The 26901-nt window shown below is 42.7% G+C and overlaps 2 protein-coding genes across 6 annotated transcripts in view; one reads left to right on the top strand and one right to left on the bottom strand.

The window, feature by feature from the left end:
• The window catches only part of CDR2 (cerebellar degeneration related protein 2), a 14292-nt gene extending 3946 nt beyond the window's left edge, over nucleotides 1-10346 (bottom strand). The window contains exons 1-4 of one of the 2 annotated variants that reach the window (XM_072120580.1): nucleotides 10209-10346; nucleotides 4393-4505; nucleotides 1098-1246; nucleotides 20-184 (exon numbers count right to left, since the gene is read on the bottom strand). In XM_072120580.1, the coding sequence (XP_071976681.1) occupies nucleotides 20-184; nucleotides 1098-1246; nucleotides 4393-4431 (353 nt within the window). In that variant the 5' untranslated portion in view covers nucleotides 4432-4505; nucleotides 10209-10346. Of the gene's footprint in view, nucleotides 1-19; nucleotides 185-1097; nucleotides 1247-4392; nucleotides 4506-9904; nucleotides 10114-10208 lie in introns of those variants that run through there. The other variant, XM_072120579.1, reaches the window with a different exon arrangement.
• On the top strand, nucleotides 10198-26901 carry LOC140075088 (transmembrane protein 180-like). Of its 4 annotated transcripts, none has more exons than XM_072120577.1 (7): nucleotides 10198-10290; nucleotides 11791-11956; nucleotides 13130-13858; nucleotides 14806-14960; nucleotides 19162-19245; nucleotides 22576-22719; nucleotides 24420-26901. In XM_072120577.1, exons 2-7 carry the CDS (start codon nucleotides 11804-11806, stop codon nucleotides 24547-24549), a joined length of 1395 nt encoding a protein of 464 aa, XP_071976678.1. In that variant the 5' UTR covers nucleotides 10198-10290; nucleotides 11791-11803; the 3' UTR covers nucleotides 24550-26901. The 4 variants fall into 4 exon arrangements, with proteins under 4 accessions (XP_071976678.1, XP_071976676.1, XP_071976677.1 ...); XM_072120575.1 differs by lacking the exon at nucleotides 10198-10290 and adding an exon at nucleotides 10314-10466; XM_072120576.1 differs by lacking the exon at nucleotides 10198-10290 and adding an exon at nucleotides 10322-10586.

Here is a 26901-nt window from a genome sequence, read left to right as displayed (position 1 = left end):
TGAGATCTGGAGAACTTACTTGCGAAGGTCGTAGAGTTCCTTCAGACAGGAGAAGCTGTGCGTGGATCGAGACTGTTCAAATTTCTCACGACTAAGAGAAACCCGGCCCGGCTTCTTCAGCTCTTCTACCTGTTTCTGAAGATCATCAATGTGAACCTGAAGACCTTCTATTGTCTCTGTCAAACTAAAAGACGGATAAAAGAAAAATCACTCTGGATATCCGCTTCCTGATCACACAGTTCTACACGGTTAGTCATAAATGGGGGCTTATCAATGGGAATGTTTAATACTAAGAAATTGTTGCTTAATGCAGAAAATAAAATAATATGTGACATTCCAGACCCCTGAAGGGAATGGAAGGTCAATTAATTATTGTTTTTTATAGACACTCCATAAACGCGCATATTCTGGGAGGCGCAGGAATTGGGACAGTGCTTTCCACACAACCTCCAGTATGGCACAACACTCTCTCACAACCCTGAACGGCTGAAAGTCCCCTTTCACTGGCCTCAGTGAAACAAAGCCTTATCAGTACAGTAGACTGCCACCAACTTCTTGTTTGATATAAGCCTGACCCGTAATGGGATAATTACCGAGTCAGGAATCTGGGTAGCGTGTATATAACAGACACGGGCGTGGAGATTGGTGGATCAAGTTAAAAGTACAAGACAGGTAAAATTTTATCATTTTAATTGCCTTAAAGGAGATGTACCACCAGGATCAGGGATTGTAAATGAAGCAGAGACATGCAGGAGTGTGCGCCCTCTGGCAGGATCTGCTCTTCATTAAGATTCTTGTGCCCTTTTAGGGCATTTAGGGGAATATTTTATTTTTATTAAATACTTTTTTACACTGGGCAGGTGTAGTTTTTTGCTGGAAATGGCATCAGATCATGCGTAACATGAAAGATAAAAAAATGCATGCAAAAAAATGCATGTAAATCTGCTAAAGAACACACTTCAGATAACAAAAATCTGCATATAAATATATGCATATAAAAACTGTGCGTAGTTGACAATCCGCAATGTGTGCAGAAAGCCTTAGGCTGCAGTTCAGATTTAGAAGTGGAATATCTTGTGCCATTCGCGGCCACCTACTTGACAATCTTTTGTTGTGAGGATCGGCTCTCCAGCACCAGCTTCTGGTTGGCATCTTCTAACTCTCTGGCAGTGACATCTAGCTGCTCGTACACCTTGGCGTGCTGCTCGTTCATCCGCCTCAGTAGTTCCACTTGCTTGGTGAGGTACTGGTGGGAAGAAAACACAGTTGCGGTGAGTGTAGAAAATATGCTGGTATGGCGACATGTCACACACCCTTCTGACAATTTAGATTGCAAGAATTCAGTACAACGTACAAGAAAATTACTAACGGTCAATTTACAAGTAAGAGGGCGTTCACACATACAAGTATATGGCCACCTGATGATGGGCGTGGACAATGGCAGAAGCCCTCAGCAAAAAAAATGCAGCTTAACAACATTATTTCATTCTAAATATAGACTAGGAGTTAAGCTTCTCTTCTAGTCTTTAGATTGAATAGTTTTAGACCCCTACTTCTCTATAGATGCCAGTATAGAAAGGCATGTGACCAGAGTCACACTAATGTAAGATGGACTTAATACCCCATAACGCCCCCCCCCCTTTTTTCTACCCCTCCTTTTCTTTGTTCTGTATAAATAAAAGTATATTTACCATCCCGCATTCCTCCACAGAAGTCCTATCTTCTTCTCTCCCACATCTGTGCGCAGGGCTCTGAAGCACTTAGGCGCTATGTGATGACATCAAAAAAGGATTCTGGCTTCAGAGCCCTGTGCACAGACGTGGGAGTAAAGAGAAAAGAATAGGATTGCTGCAGGGGAACACGGAAAGCAGAGGAGAGGGGAGTGCCACGGACCACCCCCCTTATGAATATGCCACACCGCTGTAAGCTTGGTCCGGCGTTCGGAGGACTATGTCAGTGCAGCGTTTGCTTTACTTTTGCAAGCAGATCCTAGCAGGTTTAGTTGGGATGACAGGTCCTCTAAGATTTTTGACAGCCGTCCCCATAAGTTCAGCCATGGCCCGGGGGGTTTTGGATCCCTGTTCTAGAACACATAGTTGTCAACTCTCCAAGAAAGTCCATGAGTCTCCTGAAAGTAAAGGGGAGACCTCTTGGAGTCCTGGATAAATGGGTAAACCATCAGAGCCTAGGGGCAATATGGACATTTTATGAGCTGTCCATGTCCTGAAAAAGGAGCATGGTATGTACAGTGCCTATGTACATGCAGGCTTCCTAAGCCAAGATTTGGAAAGTTTGCTATAGGAGATAATCAGTATGGTATAGTATACAGACTGTACTTTGGAATGCATTGCTTACTGTAACAGATTTTTTTTTCTTTTTTAAGTAATTTTTCTTATTTCCTATTCAAGGTACAAGACAGCGCATATTTTGAGGGGGGGTGTCATGTCCAGAGATGACTAAAGCATATCCCCAATATTCACGGATACCAAGCTATGCACTAGGCCTCAAGAGCAGAAATCCACAGCTTTTAGTACACATACACACCCATAATGCTCTGCTTTATCATTTCCAACCTGGCAATCTGAACCATATTATAAAACGGTCATATACTGTGTAAAAATTATTTCCACACCCAGGTCTCTGTATGTGACTACACAGACACCTTCAGGCATATGATGCAGCTGCAGAGCACCGGTCTGCCTAAGGATTTGCAGTAAAGTATGGATTAACCTGAGGTGCTTCAATATGACCTATTTCAGATTAGTCCTTTCCCAGGTGGCAGACAGGAAGCAAACAAGATTTGCTAGATCTAGATCTAATGAGCCCAGCTATGCAGCAGCAATGCTATACCGGGATTGTGGATATGAAGGCAGCAGAATTTTAGAGTTCAGCTTGGATATAACACACATATTTAGTGGATACAGTCGGTATAGAAAGTATTCAGACCTCTTTACATCTTTCACTCTTTGATTCATTGCAGCCAATTGTTAAGATGAAAAAAAAAATTTTTTTTGCTCATTAATGTACACTCTGTCCCCCATCTTGACAAAAACAGTATGGTAGATATTTTTGCCAACTTATTAAACAAGAAAAACTGAAATATCACATGGTCATAATTATTCAGACCCTTTGCTGTGACACTCACATTTAACTCATATGATGTATATTTCCTTCTGATTCTCATCGAGATGGTTCTACTCCTTAATCAGAGTATCTGTGTTTAATTAAACAGATTGGACTCAATTAGGAAAGGAACACACCTGTCTATATAAAACCTCACAACTCACAGAGCATCATGAGGCGTAAGGAACTGCCCAAGGAGCTCCGAGACAGAATTGTGGCAAGGCACAGATCTGGCCAAGGTTAGAAAAGGATTTCTAATGTACTCAAGGTCTCTAAGAGCACAGTGACCTCCATAATTCTTAAATGGAATAAGTTTGGGCCGACCACAAAGGGAGATCATCAATCTGGTTGTCCAGCCAAACTAAGCAATCGTGGGTGAAAAGCCTTGGTTAGCGAGGTAAAGCAGAACCCCAAGATCATATTGGCTGAGGTCCAGAGCTGCAGTAGGGAGATCAGAGAAAGTTCCACAAAGCAACCTATCACTGCAGGGGCTTTATGGCAGAGTGTGCCAACAGAAGCCTGTCCACAGTGCAAGACAGCTCGTACACAGGGTGTAAAACACACAAAGGACTCCTTGACTATGAGAAATAAAATTCTCTGGTCTAATGATACAATCCAAACAGTAACACAAGTACAGAGATATCCTGGATGAAAACCTCATCCACTGCTCTGGGCCTCAGACTGGGCTGAAGGTTCTCCTTCCAACAAGACAGTGACCCTAAGCACACAGCTAAAATAACAAAGCAGAGGCTTCAGAACATCTCTGTGACCATTACTGACTGGCCCAGCCAGAACCCTGACCTAATCCCAATGGAACATCTCTGGAGAGACTTCAAATGACTTCCAACAACGTTCACCATCCAACCTGAGGGAACTGGAGAGGATCTGCACGGAAAAGGCGAAGGATCCCCAAATCCTGGTGTGAAAAACTTGTTGCATCTTCCCAAGACTACTCCTGGCTGTACTAGCTTCTTCTACTCAAAACTGAGCAAAGGGGCTGAATACTTATTACCATGTGATATTTCAGTTTTTCTTGTTTAATAAATCAGCAAAAACATCATTTCTGCTTTTTCACGATGGGGGCAGAGTGTACATTAATGAGTGCAAAAAAAAAAAAAAAAAAAGATCTGTGTGAAAAATCTAAAGGGGTCTGAATACTTTCCGTACCCACTGTATGTGAAGATATCAACAGGGATGTGATCTCAATCTCTGCACACAAGTATGAATGCACAATGGTAAGAGCGGCAAGACACAGGAAAAGCTTTGTACCTCAATTTCCTGGATCTGTTCCTGGTTGGTGGCGTACATCTGCTGCAGAGACTCCTCAAGTTCAGTGTTGCGGTCTAGCAATGTCTTCCCGAGCTCAGCAGCAAGCTGCAGATCTGGAGAAAGAGACAGTGGTCATATACACTGCAAATGTGCAGGATCATATCACAGCATTATATATATATATATATATATATATATATATATATATATATACACACTCACATAAATCTGCAAATGTTTGTCCATAGTTTTCCAAAACCAACATACAATTATAAAGGGAATAAAGGGCCTTGTAAAAGCCCAGCTCTGCATTGTTACCTTAATCTGGGAGGTGCTGGGCCGGGCTCAGGTAACAATTATGGAACTGGATAAGGCAAATAGACTGTAATGAATAGAATTATTATTAGGAGCCGTCTACACTACACCTGCACTACCGTCAGAATTCATGAGTTACACAGGCAAATGCACAAATAATATATGAGGTGACATGTCACACCCAGAAATATATTTTGGACCGAGTTATCTCTCCTGCGGTCACTGTAACGGAACTTGGTACCCGTTACGCTCTCAGCAGCATAATTGGGCCGCCTCTGGATGCTGTAATATTGCTGCATATCAGCAAAAACGTCCCAGCACCTCACTTCTGACACTTGAGTCATAGGTTAGCCATCACTGGCCTCAACCCATATTACACCTTAAGTGGTCCAAAACTTTGAAGATCATCACCTCTGGACTAAATTTTAGCAAAGGAGAAAAATTATACAGAAGACACTTGAGATCAAATTTATCCGATGCGACTACACAGAGACAGATTTTACATCCTGGCCTCTATGAGTTTCCAGTTGGTGCTCATTACTTTTTTTGTTTGCGCCTAAACCCACGTTTTAGTGGTCCATAATGTTGAAAAAAAATGTATTCCTGAGGCGATTATATCAAAAATATAGAAGCCGCATGAAATTAAATGTATTCCACATAACTACAAAGAAGTTAATTCCTGACCTAGTGTGTGCTCCTTTGGTGAATTCATCATGGTGGCCACCAATCGCTCCTGCTAGGCAGGGATAACACCACACCATTGTAACGACCTCACATCACAGGAGATTGTATATGTGCTTAATTCTGCTTTCTGTCCCTTATGGTGCATTGTGGAGTGTAGAAGGCATGTATAATGGTAAGGCTTAGCCATTATTGTGTGTTTTGTTAGTGTAAGGAACAACACAAAACTACCAAGGAGAGTAGTGCCTCCAGCCATGAGTAAAGTCACACCTCAAAAAATGTACCCAAACAGTGCGTCATTGCTTGCCAGGGGAGCACGCTTCCAGACAAAGTGTACTGCAAGCAAATCTATACATAAATCCTATTTAGAACATGCACATACTTGATGAAATCATCCAACCCCAATGTTAGGGACCCCAGGAGCAATTGTGAAGGGGACACATGAGGGCACAGACCCCCTTTTATCAGTATTGAAATACATTAAGGATTTTAGTGGGTTAATGCCTCAGGCTTCGAGGGCATATTTAGTTTTTTTCCGCTCTTTGCTGTGTTGCCGTTTTCCCACCCCATCCCCCGTTTTAACTTTTCATGTGTTATGAGGGCCTGAGGTAATCCTGGCACATATTGGACAGTACCTAGAGCAATGGCATGGGTGTTCACAAGCAGGATTTCCATTATTATTGCTTTTGTGTCCATTTATTTGGGGCTGATCTATTCATTTTTAATTGTATTTGGGAGTGTGTCTTGTGCCACCATGTCCCATATACTGAGGTGAACTGCAAAATGCCTCTTCAAAAAAAATTTCTCACATTTCAAGAAGTCACTTGGTAAACCAGTGCGGAGCGTCCACACCGCGGTGAGAAGTGACATCCATGACTAAAGAGACCGAACTATGCACAGCTGCATGAGGGAACAGAGGGGGCATTCACTGACAAGACAGCGAGATATGCTAATCATTATACCACCAAAAGGGCCTTCTTATTGATTCCTATATATCGTATATACATATTATTCATCGCTAACAAAATGTGTTACTATGTATAGACAATATATAGAAAAGTCCCTGCTTTGTGGAAAAAGACTTATGAGATTTATGAAAAGAGTCTGAGAAATGAGACCCATTATCTTAAAGGGAACCGGTTACTAGATTTTAACCCATCTGCACATGACTCTTGAGGCAATTTAAAAAAAAAACAACAAAAAAAAAAAAAAAAAAAACAGTAAATTGAACAGATTTCAGATAAAAGAATGACCCGACCTCAGGTGCCTAGTAGTTTAATAGGTGCCTAGATCTGTTTAAAAAAAAAAGTGTCCCTAAATAATATGCTTGCCAGTCCTCTACCTTCACAAGCGAGTAAAGAATATTTATTACTCTATAAAAATCTTGTCCCAAGGGAATCTATTCTTTCCCCCAGCACTATGATACTAGGGTGTAGCTGCAGTGAAATCAAAGTGCTCCAGTAGTCAAACAATAACCCCACAAGTGCAAAGGCGGCCATTGTTGGACTGGTTTGTCATATACAAGACTGAATACAGATCTATGGGAGGTCAGTCTGAATAGACAGTTCAACTAAGCAGAAACAATAGGTATTTGTTGGCGGCTCTCAGCCAGGACCTTACTCAACATCCAAGAAGCTTCTCAACTTCCCTTCCTGTCACTTAAAAGGGACATATAACGGATTATGTAGATTACAAATTGGCATTATTTCCTCTTTTGTGGACTAGTCACAGGCTACATGATACATGATACATGTATGATCACTGGGGGTCCCACTACTGGGACACTCATCCATAAGGGGATAAAAACATTAAAATGGAATTAAAAAAAAATAAAATCTATGACCCCGAATAGAACAATGCAAGGTATGTGAATCCCGGCTGTGTGGGGGGTACCGCTCACATGCTCGGGATTCTTGGAGGGATTGAGGGGGATTGGCTGAGGAATGTAAGAACATAAGGAAACTACAGTAACATGTGGAGGACATTACACTTCGGATTATGTAATTTCCTGCCTTGGTTTTGTTACTTTGTCACAAAGATAAAAACCTCAAAGAGAGCCGCAATCTTACAAATGATAGTGATGACTCCTTCTTGCCTCATCACTAGTCAGTGTAGTAAAAGTGATCCTTTGAAGGGGACCAGTTGTCTCTCCTGATGTATCTGCATAAGGAAATACTTGCATATTCCATGAGATAATAATGTGGGAGCATCTTTTCTTTAGAATTCTATACTATCCCTCTGTTATTCCAACTGGAAATTAATTAATACATTGACAAATGGTTGTTACCAGCCAAAAGTGGAGGGTAACTTACAAAGCGTCCTATTCTCCAATCAGTGCCACAAGCTGCAGAACATCAGATATTTTCTACTGGACGCAATGGATTCATGTATCCGCATGGATGGACCAGACTGTGATGAGCGATGCAAAATATCTATTGACCTGGAAGTCCTATCATCCGCCAGGTGCACCGCGTGGAAGCAACACGCTCTAGAGTCCACAGCGAGCAGATTACAGGCGCCATTGCGTAATCCAGTATTCTAATCCCTGACCTCAGCACATTTCATAGCAGTTTCTTCAGTCACTGACAAGTACATTATTACATGGGCAGGATAACCTCAGAGATGATTACTGCTGAGGTCATGGATCAAACAATTCCCATATATCTCTATATGCATTCATTTCTATCTTACATTATTGATATGTGGGTTTGTGAGCCAGAACCTATGACTGAGGCCTGGAAAGCAGCCTTTAATTCATATTGATTTTATCTACAAGAAGGAGTGCACCAAATTGGTTATATGACAAGGGACTTTGTGCCTTTTTTCACCCTGCATTACAGATTAAAATTTCCAGCTCTAATAAACATTTCTATGATCAGATTCGTCTTGTTGTGTCGCAACGTGTGTCAATCTCAACAGAGTAGGTTTTTTTTGGTGGCAGCACACCTGCAGGTAACCCCACTGACAATAATCTGAAATTTTGGGTTAAAAACTTCTGATCCACTATGCAGCGACTGTATAGCATAAGGATAGTCAGCGTAACCCTATCAATCTGTTCAATCAGACTTTTATACAAATTTACTTTACCCCAGCTACTGATTTAAGGGGGAGGGGGGGGGGGAAGGGTCACATACATTGCTGCCTCTACTCTGAGTAACACGAAGTGCACCACCCACTGTAAAGTGGTTGTGCCTGGTACTGCAGCTCTGACCTATTTATGTCAAAGGGATGCAGAAGGCTTGTGAATGTGAAGAGGTCACAGATATCCCCTGCATGCTCAAGCCCTTTGATCATAGGTGGGCGCGAGAATTTGGACCTCCATTTGTGATGACAAATACTTACACCAAAGTCAATGATTCAACAATCTCAGAAAAAGAATCTTTGTAGATCTGATGTTTGTATTCGGGTTCAGCCACGCGACCTGGACATATTGCCGGATTGGGGGCTGAACAGGCAATCCGGCAAATTAATTCCCCTAGCAACTAGCCATGGCTATGATTGGTCAATCCGGCAATAAGGCTCAACCCAAAAATCAGGTCCGCTCATCTCACGAGACCGGCACCTCATCTCATAGATTGTAAGCTCCTGCAAGCAGGGTCTCACCCTTTTCGTGCCATCTGACCACCTTGTTACCCTGTAACGTCCAATTTTGCCTGCACATACGTTCTCCAGGAATGATAGAATGTTGCAGAACATGACAGCACTATATAAATTGAGATGTATTATCATTATCTCAAACCAGCTTCCAAAATGTAAAAAATAAGGACATGTCAATGAGGCCTCCCACCCATAATGCTATAGGGAGGCGAAATTTCTTATCAATTTTCCTTAAAATTACAACATTGCTGAACGAAAATTGTGCAAATGTAAAAAAAAAAATACATCTAGTATGTGACGCAGTGTGCGCAGAGATGTACAAGGCTGCATTCTCTAGCTCTTAAAGGGACAATGACTCACTTTAAAAGGGGTTGCATCAAACAGACCACATCCGCCAGACTGCAGAGGATGAACATACAAACATTAGTAAATCATCTGCACGCTGGGGAATATGTGACCCTATGACACCGACATCATGTACAAGTTAAAGGCGACAGTAATAATCGGATCTTGGGCGATCGCCACTACTATCTATGGTACTGAATCTGCTTCTGACTATTCCCCAAATGTATAAACAGCGAGCCTCTCGGTCATAGCAAGGGTGAAGCAGGTTACAATGATATGTACACACACATTTGCTTTCATTACAGTTAGATGCAAGGACCAGCGTCACATCTGCAGTAAATTTTGGATTTTTGTTTTCGCAAAGGATCATTCCCAATAATCAGACACCAGATCCCAGGATCCATTGCATGTCCCCAGGGATTGCATTAAGATGTATAATAACTATATATTACATGAGATCTGATGTTACAGGATTTTTCTGCACTTGCAGTAGGAGAAGCATCACACCCCATGAAGAAGGGTGGGTCACACTAGGTGGGGTGCACATGAGGCACAGCCCTTTAAATGCTCTCACCTTGCTGCAGGTCCTGGTGGTCGTACCACGGCTCATCCTCCTTGATCTCAAACTCCTCCACGTTGCTGTCGGTCAGCATGACTGCGCTGAGCTCGGCTCTCCCGGGACCTGCACCGGAGGAGGATGCTGACAGCTCAAGCAGCGGCTCCCAGACCTCCTCTACTACTCCCAAACCAGCCCCTCCCGCCTCCTTCCCCCCGAACCCTCCCGGAAACAGCCGAAGGTCTCCGAGCACCGCCGCAACGTGGCATTCGGAGTGTGTGACGTCTAATTTACTAATGGGCGGGGCTCTTTACAAACTCACCAATGAAATCTCAGGCTGAAGTGACAGCGGGCGCATTTGACCCAATCACCTCTCAGGAATGTCCACCGCTGATTTATGATTGGTTAAGTGTAATAAACACGCCCAGATCTTAGTTTTGACACTTCCGTGTTTTGCTTGCTGGATGCGGACACTCTGGAGGCGTGCGGGTTGCGAGGGGCAACAGACTGACCGCTGCGTGTTATAGCATCCCGTCTGCGCGCGTCTTCACCATCCATGACCCCGGGGTGTCGCAGCCTGGTAGTATATGATCACTGTGGTGCATTGTGGTGGTGGATGCGCAGGAACCGACATTTATCGCCAGATAAAAATCGCCTGGGGATGCAGTCTTTGTGCGATGTTTGAATCAAATTGCCACAGGTATCAGGATCTCTGTTTGCTGTCAGTGAATGAGTAGTGAATTCCACTATTTTCATCACTGACTTCAAGCAGATCTAGACCGTACAGAGAGTTACATCTAATTATTCTAGTATAATATAATTTATGCTTAAGCCTCTGTTCACACTGATGTCATGATTCTAACACCCGCTTGTTTTGATAGCAGGGCGCAATGGAGCCTAATGGAGCTCAGCATTACACTGTATTATGATTGATGGGGGTATTAGTGGAAGGACCCCCGTGATCAGACACATAGACGGATGTTACATGTCTATACTGGAAAAATTCCTTTAATAGCTATTTAATAATTAAAGTTATTTTCCAGATTATTGATGACCTGCGCACAGGATATCAGAGAGGGTCCAATGCTCAGGCGCTGGCAATTGTCAGACCAGCAGCAATCTGATCCCCTATTCTATGGATAGCTCCTCAATATGATGGAAAAACCCTTTAATAAGTCTGTCCCACCATTTGTGAGAAAGTGGCCTATTCTTTATTGTAGAATTCAGGATACCCCTAGATATTTCACGCTTTGAGATCATGATCCCATGATATCCTACAGGTCAGTTTTCCTCACGGATATGACATCATGCAGGGCAGGGAGCAGCCTGACATTACACAACCATTGTACTTGTACATCCAATAAACTATTTTAACTGCTACATGACCTAGATCAGAGACGTATGTGCCAAATTCCCTTGGCTTGTTAGTGTATTACAGACCTTTGCATGGCAGAGGCATTACTGACCCCTGTCAACCCCACCCACCAAGACTTTGATGCTACCACAGGTGAGGGTATACTATTAGGATTTAACATGAAAGGTTGAAAGATGTTTACTCTATTTGTATACACTCGTGAGCATATGCAATTTTGTACATCTCGGTTAAAGATCAAATGCATTGTAGCTACAGGATACATAATCATAAGTCAAGGAAGGAAACAACATCATATACATAACAATTACATCTAACATGGAATGTCAGCAAAGTCACCCAAAACGTTAGTCTATATAATAATAATCTGAAATAATGGAGATACACATTTATTGATAGAATACATCAGTTCCTATTATACATATTAGTAAACACTCTATTCTGTTCTGTTCTATTCTTACAATGTTTCACTTCTGCTTTTTCTGTCATTCCCGCTCATACGTGTTTATATATTCTGTCTACATTTCCTTAGGTGAACTGTAAACATGAAGCTGTCCTTAGGAATCCACAGGCCGGCCCTGGCCTACTCCATGACCACATTAGGCGCTGGAATGATGAACAGTATATTTTACTTCTACTACGTGAAGCTGTTTCTTAACCGATACAAAATATCAGAGAGCTCCTTTCACCAAGCGCAGGTAACACACAGTGTCTCATCAGTTATCGGGGTCTCATCTGGGTATCAGATGCTCTTGTTTATATGTTTTTTGGCAAGGTTCCTGCTAATTTTGTCTTGGGACAGACATTTAAAGGAAATCTACCATTTGATTTCATGCATTCATGAACCAAACATACCTTGAGAATTCTGTAGCTACACTGATGCAGAAACCTATCTTGTTTCATCCCTGTGCTGAGTGGTTTTGCAGGAAAAAACTATTATGACATTCAGGACCTTGGGAAAGCTGGATTGCATGCTTCTTGCAGTACGTAAACACATTACACTAGTTGTCTGCACTGTTCCAGACAGGACTAATCAACCTGAGCTGGATCACTCATACACAGCATCTGGGGGATAGTGCAGTGATTGATTACTTCTGTCTGTCAGTGATTACATCATTCTCCTGAGCAGTGAAGAGAAGCGCTGAGCCAAGGAAAGGAGCGAGAGACTCATTACCTTGAAATTTATAATAGTTTTTTTTTCTGCAAAACCACTCAGCTCAGGGATTAAATAAGATATGTTTCTGCATCAGTGTAGCCTCGGCATTCTTAAGGTATTTGCTTCATAATGCATCAAATCAAATGGTAGATTTTCTTTAACTCCAAAAAAAAAGAAATACTTTTTTTAAAATCTACTGTTACAAAATCCCTTTGATGCAAGTTTGCATGAAGACGTCCAGGATTGTACATGAATGAGAAATTTATGAGAAAATTATTTATGTTGTCAGAAGTGTAAAGACTGTACAATGATGAGAAATGTGTAATGTTTTGTTTCCCTTGTGGTGTCGCTGCAGGGAAACAGTAATTATGAGGTTTTTGCAAAGCTTGCACTTTGTAATTAGTTCAAATAGGGCCATTCTTACAAATAGAAACTAGAGAATCCCTTTAAGAAGACTAATGTTGCATGACACTTTTTAAAGTGTATTATACGTTAAAGATATGATGACCTGGCTTAAGGGTAGGTCATCAACACCAGATCAGAGGGGGATGAGCAAACAGAATCCCCCCAGTTCAGCTGTTGAAAGGAGAATGGAACAAGAAGCAGACAGCTCTGTTCTGTGTGTAGTGGTCAGATTGGGTTATTGCAGGCCATGACTCACGGTACGGTCTATAGCTTTTCTGTCTACTAATTACTATATGCCTTGTTTTTACAGGTGGTTTTTATGATCTGGAACGCCATAAATGACCCATTATTTGGTTATATACAAGATAATTCCAAAGTCGGCTTCTGCTCTGTGCGCCGACATTCCATACTATACGGAGCTCCGTTTTATGCCCTCGCCTTCCTTCTTCCTTGGTTCCCCTGGAAATCTTACACAGAGGGTGAATGGCTCAGTGGCATCCATCTCATGGTAGCCCTCTGTATTTTTGATGGCCTGCTTACCTTTGTCTTGCTAGCCCAGTGCGCCCTGTTTGCCGAAATTTCGAGTAAGCATGAAAGCCGCCTTCAACTCATCAAATACAACCAAGTGGCTTCTCTGCTGGGATCGTCGAGCATCCTCTTCTGCGGACTGGTGTCTGATAACATGGAGAACTTTGCCAGCTTTCAGACCTTCACAATCTGTGTGGCGGTGGTGTCCACGGCGTGCATGTGCTACACTGGGGTGTTTGGTATCACCCAGTACGAACAGCGGGAGAAGCCAGTGGAGAGCGGGGGAAAGGCAGAGTCCTCTCTCTCCTTGGCCACTGTGCTGACACTTACTAAACAGATTCTTACACAAAAGAACTTCTTGCTGTTTGTGTTCATGAACTTTTTTCAGGTTTTCCACGGCACATTTTGCAGCAACTTCATGATCATTTTCGCTGATAACCTCATTCCCAAGGATGCACTTCCTTCTTTTGTGAGGAGCATCATGTATGGAGCTGGCTTCATTTTTCCTCAGGTAAATGTAATTTTGACGCTGGTTAAAGGGGTTGTCCAGGTTTACAATCCTGACATAGATCCTGGGCAGCATAGCTGCTGAGTGAGTATTGTGCATCAGTCCAACAACTGGACCCCACACTGACATGTTGTTCCAGGGATCCTCCAGCACTGGAAACTAGACAGATCTGGAAACAGAAGACCCCATCCTCTGCATATCGGACATGCCCGGTCAACTAGAACAGCAGCAGGACCATGACCTGCTCAGCTCCCAGCACCAGGGACTGTGTGGAACAACTGATTGGTGTGGGGTCCAGTTGTCAGACCCCGCCGATATGATACCAGTGGCCTGGTCATGTTTAAACAGGTCATGTTTAATAATTATAGGGTGTTGGACTCGGCAACCCCTGTCTACTAGAATCTCAAATCCTGCCAGATGCCGCAACCTACCATATCTTCTTGAAATGTGTTGTGCTAAAGGTCTCTGGTCAGAAGTGTCAAGCTAACACCCCTATTTTCATATAGATTTTATATAATTTCATTAACAAAGGAAAAAGAAATAAAGTTATGTATAATATCACATTGAGCATGTCATAGAGCAGGAGGAGATTGTATATAGTTTCCTATCTGCAGGTGGCATGTTATAGAGAAGGAGGAGCCTAGCAGATTGTACATACTGTCCTATCTGCAGGCAGGATGAGACTGTACATAGTGTCCTGTCTGCAGTCAGCATGTTATAGGGCAGGAGGAGATTGCATGTAGTGTCCTATCAGCTGGTAAAATGTTATAGAGCAGGAGGAGCCTAGCAGATTGTACATACTGTCCTATCTGCAGGCAGCATGTTATAGAGTAGGAGGAGACTACGTAGTGTCCTATCTTCAGGTGGCATATTATAGAGCAGGAGGAGATGAGTAGATCGTATGTAGTGTCCTATGTGCCAACAGTTACACATTTCATTTCTATCTGCAGTTCCTGGTGCTGATCAGTCACTCTCTATTCTCGAGTATCGGTTACTATAAGGTAATCTTATATGCCTTCTATGTGGAAGCTGTCGCAGCAGCGGTGATGCTGTTGGTAGGACCTCACCATTACTATATCCTGGCCGTGTTTCTCACCATCAACATGTAAGTAAACCTCTCCCGCTGCTGCTTTCTGTCACTGTCAGGCACAAGATTTCCATTACCTCTGTTCTTCCTCAAAAGCTTTTTGACCTTTTAATGACAGATAAATATTCCTGCATTTTAATATATAACTCTGACTTCCAGTAATATTAGAAGCCCTGCACATTATCGGTGACACTTCTCTATGGCATGGATCTAAAATGTATGCAGGGGGTTACTATCCTAGAATATATAAACATTGGGGCACATGTATATATTTTTGGCTTGGCTTTTTCTTTATTTGTGACTATTTTTTTTGGCGCATGTGCGCTATTGCAGCTCTCTTGCGCCTAAGCCGATCTCGCTTCAAAGTTCGCCATGGTCGAGTGTTCTGCAGTGTTCCCTAAGTCATCACCCAATTCCAGATGTGGAAGTTGCAACTTTTTAACAAAAGCTGCAATAAAGTTATACATTTTGGCACAATTCCATCCCTGCCAAGTGCAGGAAATAGAACAGAACTGTTTTGGACAATGCAAATTCACTAAAGACCTTACTTCCTGAAATGCTAGATGTACTAAAAAGTAAAAATAACTAAGGGTGATGCCACACATGGCGTTTTGAACCCGTTTTTGGTCAGTTTTTTAAGCAGTCAGTCCAAAAACACATGCGTTTTTTGACCAGTTTTAATTTAAGATAATTGGTAAAACCTGTCAAAAACGGGTGTGTTTTAAAAAACGCTTGCATTTTTTTAATCGACTGCTTAAAAACGGACCAAAAACCGGTTCAAAACGCCATGTGCCACCCTAAAGCGGACAGCAATGAAGATGCCTTCCAGGGACATCGTCCTCGTATGTTAGCGGAGCAGAGCGCAGCTGATTATAGGAAACCTATCATCTCTAATCTACCTATTTAGGTAGATCCGGTGGCAGGTTTCTCTAATAAATGCCATTGCAGCCCTTTTTAGGGGCTAATCTTTCACTGGCCTATACGTTTTCTAAATGTTTTATTGCCCTAGTATGAAAATTAGTGAAAGAGGCTAAAGGGGCGTGGAGTAGCCCTGCCATGTAGCCTCAGCTCCGGCTACTCCAAGGTACCTGCACAACTATAGCACATCTGCATTCACATAAGCAGGGGCGTAACTACAGGGGTAGCAGCCCACAGCTACCTGATGAGCCATGCAAGGGAATGGAGGATGTGCACTCTTAGGCTACATGCACACTGCCGTTGCCCGCCGCACCGTAGTACGGCGGGCACACGGCAGCGCGCGGGGAGAGGAGGAGGAGGAGGTGAGCGCTGCTCACCCCCGCCCCTCTCCATAGGAACATATGGGTCACGGCGCCGTAATACGGGAAAAGATATGACATGTCCTATCTTTTCCCAGGCTACGGAGCGGTACGGTGCCGCACGTGTGCTGCACCGTACCGCTCCCGTACTGCTCCCGTACCATGCCGTGAGCCCATAGAAGTATATGGGGGACGTATATCGGTGTTTTGAGCGGCACCGTGAATATATATATTTTGATAATGCCTTGATCGAATTGGCAAAACGTCGCACTATGTTGGTGGAATAAAACCTCTTTATTCATTGGAAATACCGGAGTGCTACTTCTCAATTTTCTATTACCTATATATATAGCGCTGCACATTAGTGCACATCCTCCACAGTACACAGCTGAGTGGGCAGTTAAGAAATATTAGAGGGGACGGTAGGACTGGTAATTTCTCATCTCTACTATCTGCTGTCTACTTCCCCCAGATGGTCAGCAGCTATTGGGCTGCATGAAATAATGTCTGTGGCCTCTGACACCCCCTGGGATAATGGTGCTCCCTGTTCACAGATGAGGAGGTCATGTAACAGTGAATGCAGCAGAGCTGGATGTGTATGCAGATGTCTCCTGTCTCCCTCCATCCCAGTCTGTGATTCTACAGAAGTTTCTTGTCTTGTCTTTTCTTGTCTGTCTCTTCTCTTCTAGCTTTTCTCTCCTCCACCTTGTCATGGGCAGTATCAGCTCTATCCAGATAAGCTATTAACCCTTAGTGCTCACACAGCCCTGACTATAGACTGCATGCAACTGGTGTACTAATGATTTCTACCACTTATTACATGTCCCCTGCTCCTGCATGTGATGGAAGCTACCAGGCTGTCACCATATGCATCCTGTATGTGCACTGGATTTATTGCAAATTTACTTTGAGAGAGAACATAAAGCATCATGTGATCTGTGGGCAAGCTAACTGACTTCAGCTTGAGGGCAGAGACAGACAGACATTAGTCTCCACCCACATCACCTCTAGTGAGAAAAAATTTTGTCAGACACTTTCAGAACAGAAAATGCCATAACTGTGGAAAGAAAAGGGTGAGCTGCACAAACTAGGCATCATTGTGTTTGTTTTCAAAGGGGGAATTGCATATAATAATTTGGTAAAATCACTATAGCTTTACAGTTACACTTTAAACCCTGCACTAATATATACTGATGTCCATTTAAAAGTATAGCTGCCCCAGATCCACCATAGCACCAGGTCTTACAATACACATCAGGGAGGACTACGCTGTAATCCTAACTGTGATGTCCATGCGCCTATAACCAGCAACTTGTCTGGAATCTTACAAGATGGAAAGCAGATGACTGAGCAGAGATAAACATTGCTGATAATTTATTTGAGTTTTATGCTGTGTTTTAACATTTTAACTATTACATTTTATGAACTAGCACTGTATACCATCTATTTATATACACTGTAACCATGTATTTACATGTACAGGCAGTCTCCTACTTAAGGACACCCGACTTACAGACAACCCCTAGTTACAGACAGACCCCTCTCACCTCTGGTGAAGCTCTCTGGATGTTACTTTAGTCCCAGAATGCAATGATCAGCTGTGAGGTGTCTGTAATGAAGCTTTATGGATAATCCTTGTTCCCATTACAGCAAAAAAATGTTGAAAATCCAATTGTCACTGGGACAAAAAAATTTTGGTCTGGAACTACAATTATAAAACATTCAGTTTTGACTTGCATACAAATTCAACTTAAAGAGCCGATCTTGTACGTAACCCAGGGACGGCCTGTATGTGGTTTAGGTCGACTATGGGTTAAATCTAACAAGCCATTGGGTCATGTTGGCGAGGACTAACGTTTTCCCTTCTTAAAATAAACTCACTGACCACAAGGTAAAAATGACTGAAATGAGATTTGGGTGTTTGGCGTGTAGGAAGAATTCATAGATATTTAGAGACAGGCTGGACAGAAATAAACCTGATGTAGTTACAGCACAAAATATTCACTAGTAACAATAACCACAGGATAGGAGATCAGTCACCAGTTTTGGGACCCTTGATTAAATAAAGGTCCATATGGCTCCCAAAACAGCCTTTATGAGCTCTCGGTGTGGGGGTAATGTAAAAAATATACTTGGCTAGATGTAATTTTAGTGAGGAACATTGGACTCACAGCTCGCATTTTTTTTTACCTGCCCCCACCTTGGACTTCATACAGGGTGATGCGGGACACTAAACTTAGGTCCATAAGGACTTGTGGGTCGTTTAGTGTCCTGAATCGCCCTGACACGTTCCCTTTAATGTTTAAGTGTCGCTTCAGTAGTTCCCATCTCTGATCCTACAGGGCCTAAAAAAATGTTTTTTCCTTTAATCTGGACATACAGGCAGATAAATGCAGATAAAGATGCAGTCCCCATCCTTTTATTTAACTCCTTGTTTTTCCGGGTTGTTAGATCGCAGATTGTTATATTTAATATGACAATATGTTTCTAGGTACCATAGAGCCCAAAATATGGACATATGAAGTGACTGTGGGAAAAAATGACTCTTCTCTGCTCACTTTCACTTTGGAGGAGTTTTTTTTTTTTTCTATAGATAAACGGGTGACATTCCACATAAAAGAGGGAATTCTAGAAGGACATTACATCCCCTACCTGAGGGGGCTGCTAGTTCAGTGGGGTAAAATTTGGTGTCCCTTTAAATGTGACAGTACTACACATACATGACAATTTACTTCTGTGGGACTGCCCTGGTACATACTGTACATGACTCATGTCCATCATATCAACTTCCATCATACTGACTCCAGGTACTGTCTATATACTGTATCCCGGCCCTTCACAGTTGTCATTGCTAATGAATTAACTGATGTTAATAGGTCTAATGTTGTGTTGCTATATGTATATGTTTTTATTTTCCTTTTGTCGTGTTCTTCTCTTCGCAGGGTGTTGGTACATGCCTCTTTTAGTGTTTTTAATCTGCCTCTGGCTGACATTGTGGATGCAGATTTCAACACCTACAAACGCAAGTAAGTGATGTACAGAGTGTAAGGGAACCTGTCATCTCCCTGTTCACAGCGGCACAAGACCATTCTCTGGATCAGGGAACATGCGCTGGCTGGATTTCACGGACCAACCTCAGTGCCAAGGAAGAGAGCATCATAGTGATAATGATGATTATAGTTTGGGGCTTCTGTTTTGGGACTCCTTGCATCATATATCACTATAATGCAAAGAGTCCTGTCCTCTGCACTGTGGTCGGTCCATAAAATCCAGCCATTGCATGGTCCGTGATTCAGCCACTGGCCTAAACATCTGGTCTTGTAGATGAAGTTTCGTCCATCATAAGTATAGGGAGAAATTCTATGGCCTGGATACAGAGAAATCTATAGGATTATAGTGCACTGTGGGCGGGGCTGCTGGATCCCGTGTACACGCTTTTATCCGGTCTTAAAGGGATAGCAGCTGTCATGTTAAGCAGAGTGGCAGGCTTTTGGGTAATTAAATTGAGAGAGGGGAGGATTCACAGGACCTCCATGCCTACAGGGAACCAAAATGCTGATTTGTTAAACTAAAGATGAAGATTTCTCTGCATTCAGGCCATTCATATATAATACCATATGTTTAGTTTATATGTGGCCACATAGCTGACAGATTCCCTGTAAACATGCAGGAAGAGCTTTTCTATGACATATATTATATTATGGCCGACCTGATTTGATTTTTACGACTTTGCACATCTTGTAAAACTTGTCTGTAACTTCCTGCTAATTGTTTGACCTATTATTCCTTCCCTCCCTATGAATGAGATCTTGGACTGTAGGGAGGCCAGCAACGTATTCTCACTACCCTAGTTTCCAGATAGAGATCATTAGTCTAAAGACATTAAAGGAACACCATATCTCCAGTTCTGTAGATCCTGATGTGATCTCAAAGATGAGATTCTTATCTTTAATACGCCACCATGTTTCTAGGCATCATAGAACAGAAGATAGAGGTGCCTGAAGTGACCTTCCCCCTGCAGCCTCTAAACTTGACTCTTTTCAGGCAAACTCTTCTTTGCTCTTTTTCACATGACTTTGAACAAGTTTTTATATTTTTTTAAATAGGATTTTCGTACCCTATTTGAGGGTGCTGGTAGTTTAATGGAGTCCCTTTTAATATCTACCATCGAAAGTCATAAATGTTAGAGCGCCATGAATCTGCTGAGAGTTTCCCTTTAACCTCTTCACTACCGATAACACAATTTTTATGAATTGATTTGCCTAGAACACCAAAATGTCTCATCCCATCCCTTCTCATATCATACATTTTCCTCCTCGGGGACTAGTTATGTTTCGACCATACAAATATTTTGCTCGGCTTGTCCCATTTGCATAGCTTTGTGACGGAGACAGCAGTGATTTGCATAAGTTCAAAGTCCAAGGCCATTTTTGTTTTTCTCCGAACCACCTGCACTCTGTTTAATACTGCATATGTTTTCCAAGTTTCAGATTAACCTTTTTAAAGCCAGTCATAGGGAGGAGGGGGGGGGGCACTAGTCATACATATTGCAAGAATATTATCCAAAATTTACAAAAGTAGGGATCAGGAGTGTTGACTTTGAATTTGTCAATTCAATTTCTTATGCAAACAGTCTACACGGTTCTCCCAAAGTAGTGGTGTCCTCATTCCTCCCATCCTTATTACTGACCCCAGAGGCCCTGATGTGAATATACATGTATAGGGAAATCCTCTTCTTCGTGTGACCTGACCTGCCACAGGACCTCTCTACATTATGATTAGCTGGTGGGTGTGCAATGAGATGACAAGCATCCAAAGTAATACTGCAGTACAAAGATCAGGACCCAATTCATGACCCCATGTATATCCTGATTGCATATGAATGTAGAGGTGTGAGGAGACCTGCTTCTTTAGGCACATGGAGGGAGATTTATCATATGCTAGTGCTCTGTTGTAACAGATGCGTCCGTGTCTACTACGCCATGTCTAATGTGGCATAATTTTCCATAAAAACACAGGCACGGACGGGGATGCCCAGTGCCCACCCCTTCCACCAACCACTACGACCCTTTACACCCCCTCCACGTCCACATGGCGTATTTGCTATTTTAATCGCACTGCGCAAGAATTTCACTGCTTCTATGCCAGAAAACTGGCATAGACGCTGTGATGAATCTCCCCCATGGTCTGGATTGTTGTTTAAAGCGGTGATGGTAAATTATGTGCACTAGTGACCCCATTGACCTGAGACACTTGAGAGAATTTGTGCCTATGATTCATGGGCTCTCACCATTGTGCTATTAGTGGCCCAACCCCTTTAAGGATGTAGACCCCATGGCACACACCAGCAGCTGTTTCAGCACACTCGCCATCCCATGTACATGTGGATGGCCAGGAGGGGAACAGGCACAATTCCTGGCCATATTCCTATTTCAGGCGTTGTTCATAAGAAAACTTGTGCACAAGTCCCGATAAACCTCCCCAATATCTGTTTATTTCTGTGTCTATTTACATATCTAACTCATATCTATCCAGGAAAGTCAACAGCAACAGTGATTACAAACCCCTATGATGGACAAAGAATAAAAAAATGAAGCAGCACTCCATATCCAGTGTGTAAAAAAGGGTGAAAGGTGAAGGTGCACACTGCACTGAAATGTCGCCCGTCTGTAAATAAGCTTCACCCTCTCTTTTTTACACACTGGATATGGAGTGCTGCTTCATTTTTTTGTCCTTTGTCTAGTTTTGAGTCCCTCTACCTGGACTTTGGAGCTTTGAATTACACCCTCTCTTCATAGGAGTTGTGGACACTGCTGCTACAGAATTTTCTTTATCTATCTATCCATCACATATATATCTATTTTCCATCTATCTATCTGATATCTATCCATCTGTCTATTATCTATCTTGGAAAGTAATTGGAGTCGCGTCTCTCCAGGAAATGACTCCCTTCTGTTTCCCACATGTGACATTCTGCTAGTGATGTGGTAGATAATGTTGCACAGAGGGTTGGTGGAGGGTTTCTCCCCATTTCCTCTGTATATATGGTAAATCTACATCAGATCATTACATCCTTATGATCCCTATATCCTTATAGGCTTCTCATGTGAACAGTCCTTTGTCTGTATGATTGGGGTATTGGTCATGCATGTTTGTGCTGCTCTGTGCATTGATGATTATTTGCGGCAGTCTGAAGTAAATGCAGAGACTGTGTGAATGGGAGAGTTTCTTTCATGAGGACGGCAAACTAGGGGTCCGAACGGTCAGGATGTTGCAAGAATGAGGGTCCATACCTTTATTTACTTGTTCTTAGCATAAAAATTCCCATATCAGATAAATATTTCTATTGTCCTTAGGTCTCCACTGTCTTCCATGGTTTTTGGGACAAATGCCCTCTTTACAAAGCCTGCCCAGTCCCTGGCACCCATGTTTGTAGTTACTATCCTTAACCAGTACGGATATGAGCACTTAACTAGCAAAGTGGACCAGCCAGATCCAAGGTGAGTCACAGGAATGGACTGAAACATGGATGAGAAATATCATCCATCCACTATGTTATCCCCCATTATAATCCACCTGATCATGTAAACCAAACTTCAGGCTGCAGTGTTCATGTACACTCTCCGGCCACTTTATTAGGTACACCTGTCCAACTGCTCTTTAACACTTAATTTCTAATCGGCCAATCACATGGCGGCAACTCAGTGTATTTAGGCATGTAGACATGGTCAAGACAATCTCCTGCAGTTCAAACCGAGCATCAGTATGGGGAAGAAAGGTGATTTGAGTGCCTTTGAATGTGTCATGGTTGTTGGTGCCAGAAGGGCTGGTCTGAGTATTTCAGAAACTGCTGATCTACTGGGATTTTCACGCACAACCATCTCTAGGGTTTACAGAGAATGGTCCGAAAAAGAAAAAACATCCAGTGAGTGGCAGTTCTGTGGGCGGAAATGCCTTGTTGATGCCAGAGGTCAGAGGAGAATGGGCAGACTGGTTCGAGCTGATAGAAAGGCAACAGTGACTCAAATCGCCACCCGTTACAACCAAGGTAGGCAGAAGAGCATCTCTGAACGCACAGTACGTCGAACTTTGAGGCAGATGGGCTACAGCAGCAGAAGACCACACCGGGTGCCACTCCTTTCAGCTAAGAACAGGAAACTGAGGCTACAATTTGCACAAGCTCATCGAAATTGGACAGTAGAAGATTGGAAAAAACGTTGCCTGGTCTGATGAGTCTCGATTTCTGCTGTGACATTCGGATGGTAGGGTCAGAATTTGGCATCAACAACATGAAAGCATGGATCCATCCTGCCTTGTATCAACGGTTCAGGCTGGTGGTGGTGGTGTCATGGTGTGGGGAATATTTTCTTGGCACTCTTTGGGCCCCTTGGTACCAATTGAGCATCATTGCAACGCCACAGCCTACCTGAGTATTGTTGCTGACCATGTCCATCCCTTTATGACCACAATGTACCCAACATCTGATGGCTACTTTCAGCAGGATAATGCGCCATGTCATAAAGCTGGAATCATCTCAGACTGGTTTCTTGAACATGACAATGAGGTCACTGTACTCAAATGGCCTCCACAGTCACCAGATCTCAATCCAATAGAGCATCTTTGGGATGTGGTGGAACGGGAGATTCGCATCATGGATGTGCAGCCGCCAAATCTGCGGCAACTGTGTGATGCCATCATGTCAATATGGACCAAAATCTCTGAGGAATGCTTCCAGCACCTTGTTGAATCTATGCCACGAAGAATTGAGGCAGTTCTGAAGGCAAAAGGGGGTCCAACCCGTTACTAGCATGGTGTACCTAATTAAGTGGCCGGTGAGTGTACATCCTAATATACACCTAGTATGTACCCCTGTAGTAGTTACTTGGATCCTGGCCAAGAATATTGTGGTTCTGGAATTATTTGGTAAAATTTTAGGATTTCTGTTTGTCACAAAAATGGAAATTTGGCGCCATCTACTGGTGAATGTGTATAATAAGAACTTGAAGTAAAGGGTTTAACTGGGAATTTGAACAATATCTGATTGTAGACTAATAGTTTTAGACTGACAGGAACTCCATGTACCTGTAATAGGCAGAATATTATTGTACCCCATCCTGTGTGTGAGATTATTCCCCCCGCCAAATCTTCAGGTACTTCTGTTTATAACAAACTTTCTCTAACATCACCTTTTTCTTTTTAGTTTATTTTTAGGCCTCCATGACGCCATGTTCTACCTGACCTGCCTCGTGCCTCTCTGTATAGCCATCATACAGATTGTCATATGGACGCCATACTCCATTCGGAGCAGTCATGTGACTAATTCACACTAAGCATCTGATAGGCCATGATTCTCTGCATATCTCACTGGTGCCTTATACTGTGATTTAGGACTTTAGTAGTTCTGGGAGACTCATTTTGTACATCTTTATTGTAGTTAGGTTGTGTTCACACGTGGCGCTAATGCATGCATTTTGAAACAATACAACAGCTGAAGAGAGGAGATTTACCTAATTACATCGCTGTTAACGCATGCATTTTGTTAACGTGAAAGTTAACAGTTGTATTTTGTCAACAGCAATGTCATTAGGCAAATCTCCTGTCATGGGCTGTTGTATTGCATTTCAAAACACGTGCGTTAACACCACGATCGAACACGCCCTCAATGTCACAAAGATAGTTGTCTCCTTCACTCTGAGCCATACGGTTGAGGGGTGTAGCTTTGTATCAGGAAGGATCAGGCCTGTATTTTATCCAGAACTCCTATAATACTTCTATAAAAGCACCTGAAATCTATTATATAGATTAAGCTATAACTTAAAGGGATTGTCCTTGGACTGTGGACATCATTGAAGGAACTCTCTATATTATTCAAGACACTAATAAGGAGCAGCTATCACTGACCATCTCTGACTCTTCATACATTACATCGATAGCCATGTAATATGTAAGCCTCTTCTTGATCGCCTGGTCTCATAGGCGACTCCAAAATTCTAGTTCTAGAGGTGGTCTGTGAGTAGCTTTCAACACTACATACACTTATCCATAGGACTACAGAACAGGCCACATGTGTCTGATCGCTGCGGGTCCAGAATCTATATTAATAGAGAGCTGGTATAGATACTCAACTAGTGCTCCATTCACTTCTGTGGGACCATGAGAGACAGTTTTGGAAGTAGAGCAGGGGGATGAGTCGGTGCACGGCACAAAATGGAAAAGACTGTATTCAAATGTGGACTCCTGATCACCGCTCGTTTCAGGACTCTTAGGTCCTTACAGTTCTGTAAAGGTGCTCGAGTTTTGAGTCTCGTACACTAGTGATAGGGGCCCTAGAGTCCTGAAATGTGTTGTGTGATCAAGAGACTACGTATGAATAAAGTCTTTTTATTCAAAGTGTGTTGTGCGCCGACTCCCATCATCCGCTCCTTCTACTATCTCCAATCTGAACCAGTGTGGCACCCACTGCGCGACGATACTAGATGGAGGTAGTCCCCATAAAACTGTGTATGCCATTATGTGTGTTGGGCCTCATTTGCACAACCAAAACTGGGGAAACACAAATTCGCACCATGGATAAAATACCTTTAAAGGAAACCTACCATTTGATTTGATGCATTATGAAGCAAACATACCTTGAGACTGCTGTAGCTACACTGATGCAGGATCATATCTTGGTTAATCCCTGAGCTGAGTGGTTTTGCTGATAACAGATAACAGATATAACATTATGATAATGAAGCTCTGCCCCTTCTATGGATCCTTCAGCGTTTGGTTCCGCTTCTCCTAGCATGTGAATTTTTCTCGTCAGGAGATGATGATACAATCACTTTTCTCCCTGCCAGACAGAATAATCAATCGCTGCACCATCCCCCAGCTGCAGTGTATGAGTGATCCAGCTCAGGTTGATTAGTCATGCTTGACCCACCGCCATTTGTAATTCCAAGCTCCCGTGTGTAATGTGTTGGTCGAGGCAGCCATGCTGACCCAGCTTTCCCAAGGTCCTGAATGTTACAATTGTTTTTTCAGCAAAACCACTCCGCACAGGGATTAACCAAGATATGATTCTGCATCAGTGTAGTTGCAGCATTCTCAAGGTATGTTTGCTTCATAATGCATCAAATCAAATGGTAGATTTTCTTTAAGTACAAAAAGTACTACCCTATGAGCACTTTTATTCTCTTCTGTCTCTATATCTAAGGTACCTGAGAAGTCTCATAGAAGTGAATGGAGCAGTGACCGAGCATATACAACATTGCTCAATTAATAGACCCCTTTGTATGTGTTTGCTTGGGGTCCCAATATGTAAATAGGGGATAAGATGGGTATGCTTGGCTAGTTTAACACAACCAATCAATTTTTCAATATCCATTTTTTGTTCTGTGTCCGGTCCTTGCGTCATCTGTTTTTATTGCATCTGCCAAAAAAGGATTCTGCCTCCTTATTTTGCAATAAATTTCTCGGACATGTGGGAGGGTGTTTTCCTGGAATATGGGAAGTGGTTGGGGAAAAAAAAGAACACATACCCTGCTCCCGTGTCTTTGTCACATCTAGTTTTCGGGATGTTGTGGGAAGACATGGGACAGGATTCATCCAATGAGTGGCCTCCCAGTGGACAACATAGGAAGTAAAGTCCCCTTTAAAGGAAATCTACCACCAGGATAAAGAATTGTAGACCAAGCACACTG

The sequence above is a fragment of the Engystomops pustulosus genome, chromosome 8 (assembly GCF_040894005.1).
Source record: "Engystomops pustulosus chromosome 8, aEngPut4.maternal, whole genome shotgun sequence".
NCBI lineage: Eukaryota > Metazoa > Chordata > Amphibia > Anura > Leptodactylidae > Engystomops > Engystomops pustulosus.
Note: the sequence above shows the minus strand (reverse complement) of the source record. Positions and strands in the feature narration are given on the sequence as shown.

Coding starts and splice junctions, on each gene's coding strand:
- LOC140075088 (XM_072120577.1), top strand. CDS start 11,804: ATGAAGCTGTCCTTAGGAATCCACAGGCCGGCCCTGGCCTACTCCATG. Junction 11,957..13,129: donor GCTCCTTTCACCAAGCGCAG/GTAACACACAGT, acceptor TTGTTTTTACAG/GTGGTTTTTATGATCTGGAA. Junction 22,720..24,419: donor GTGGACCAGCCAGATCCAAG/GTGAGTCACAGG, acceptor TTTTCTTTTTAG/TTTATTTTTAGGCCTCCATG.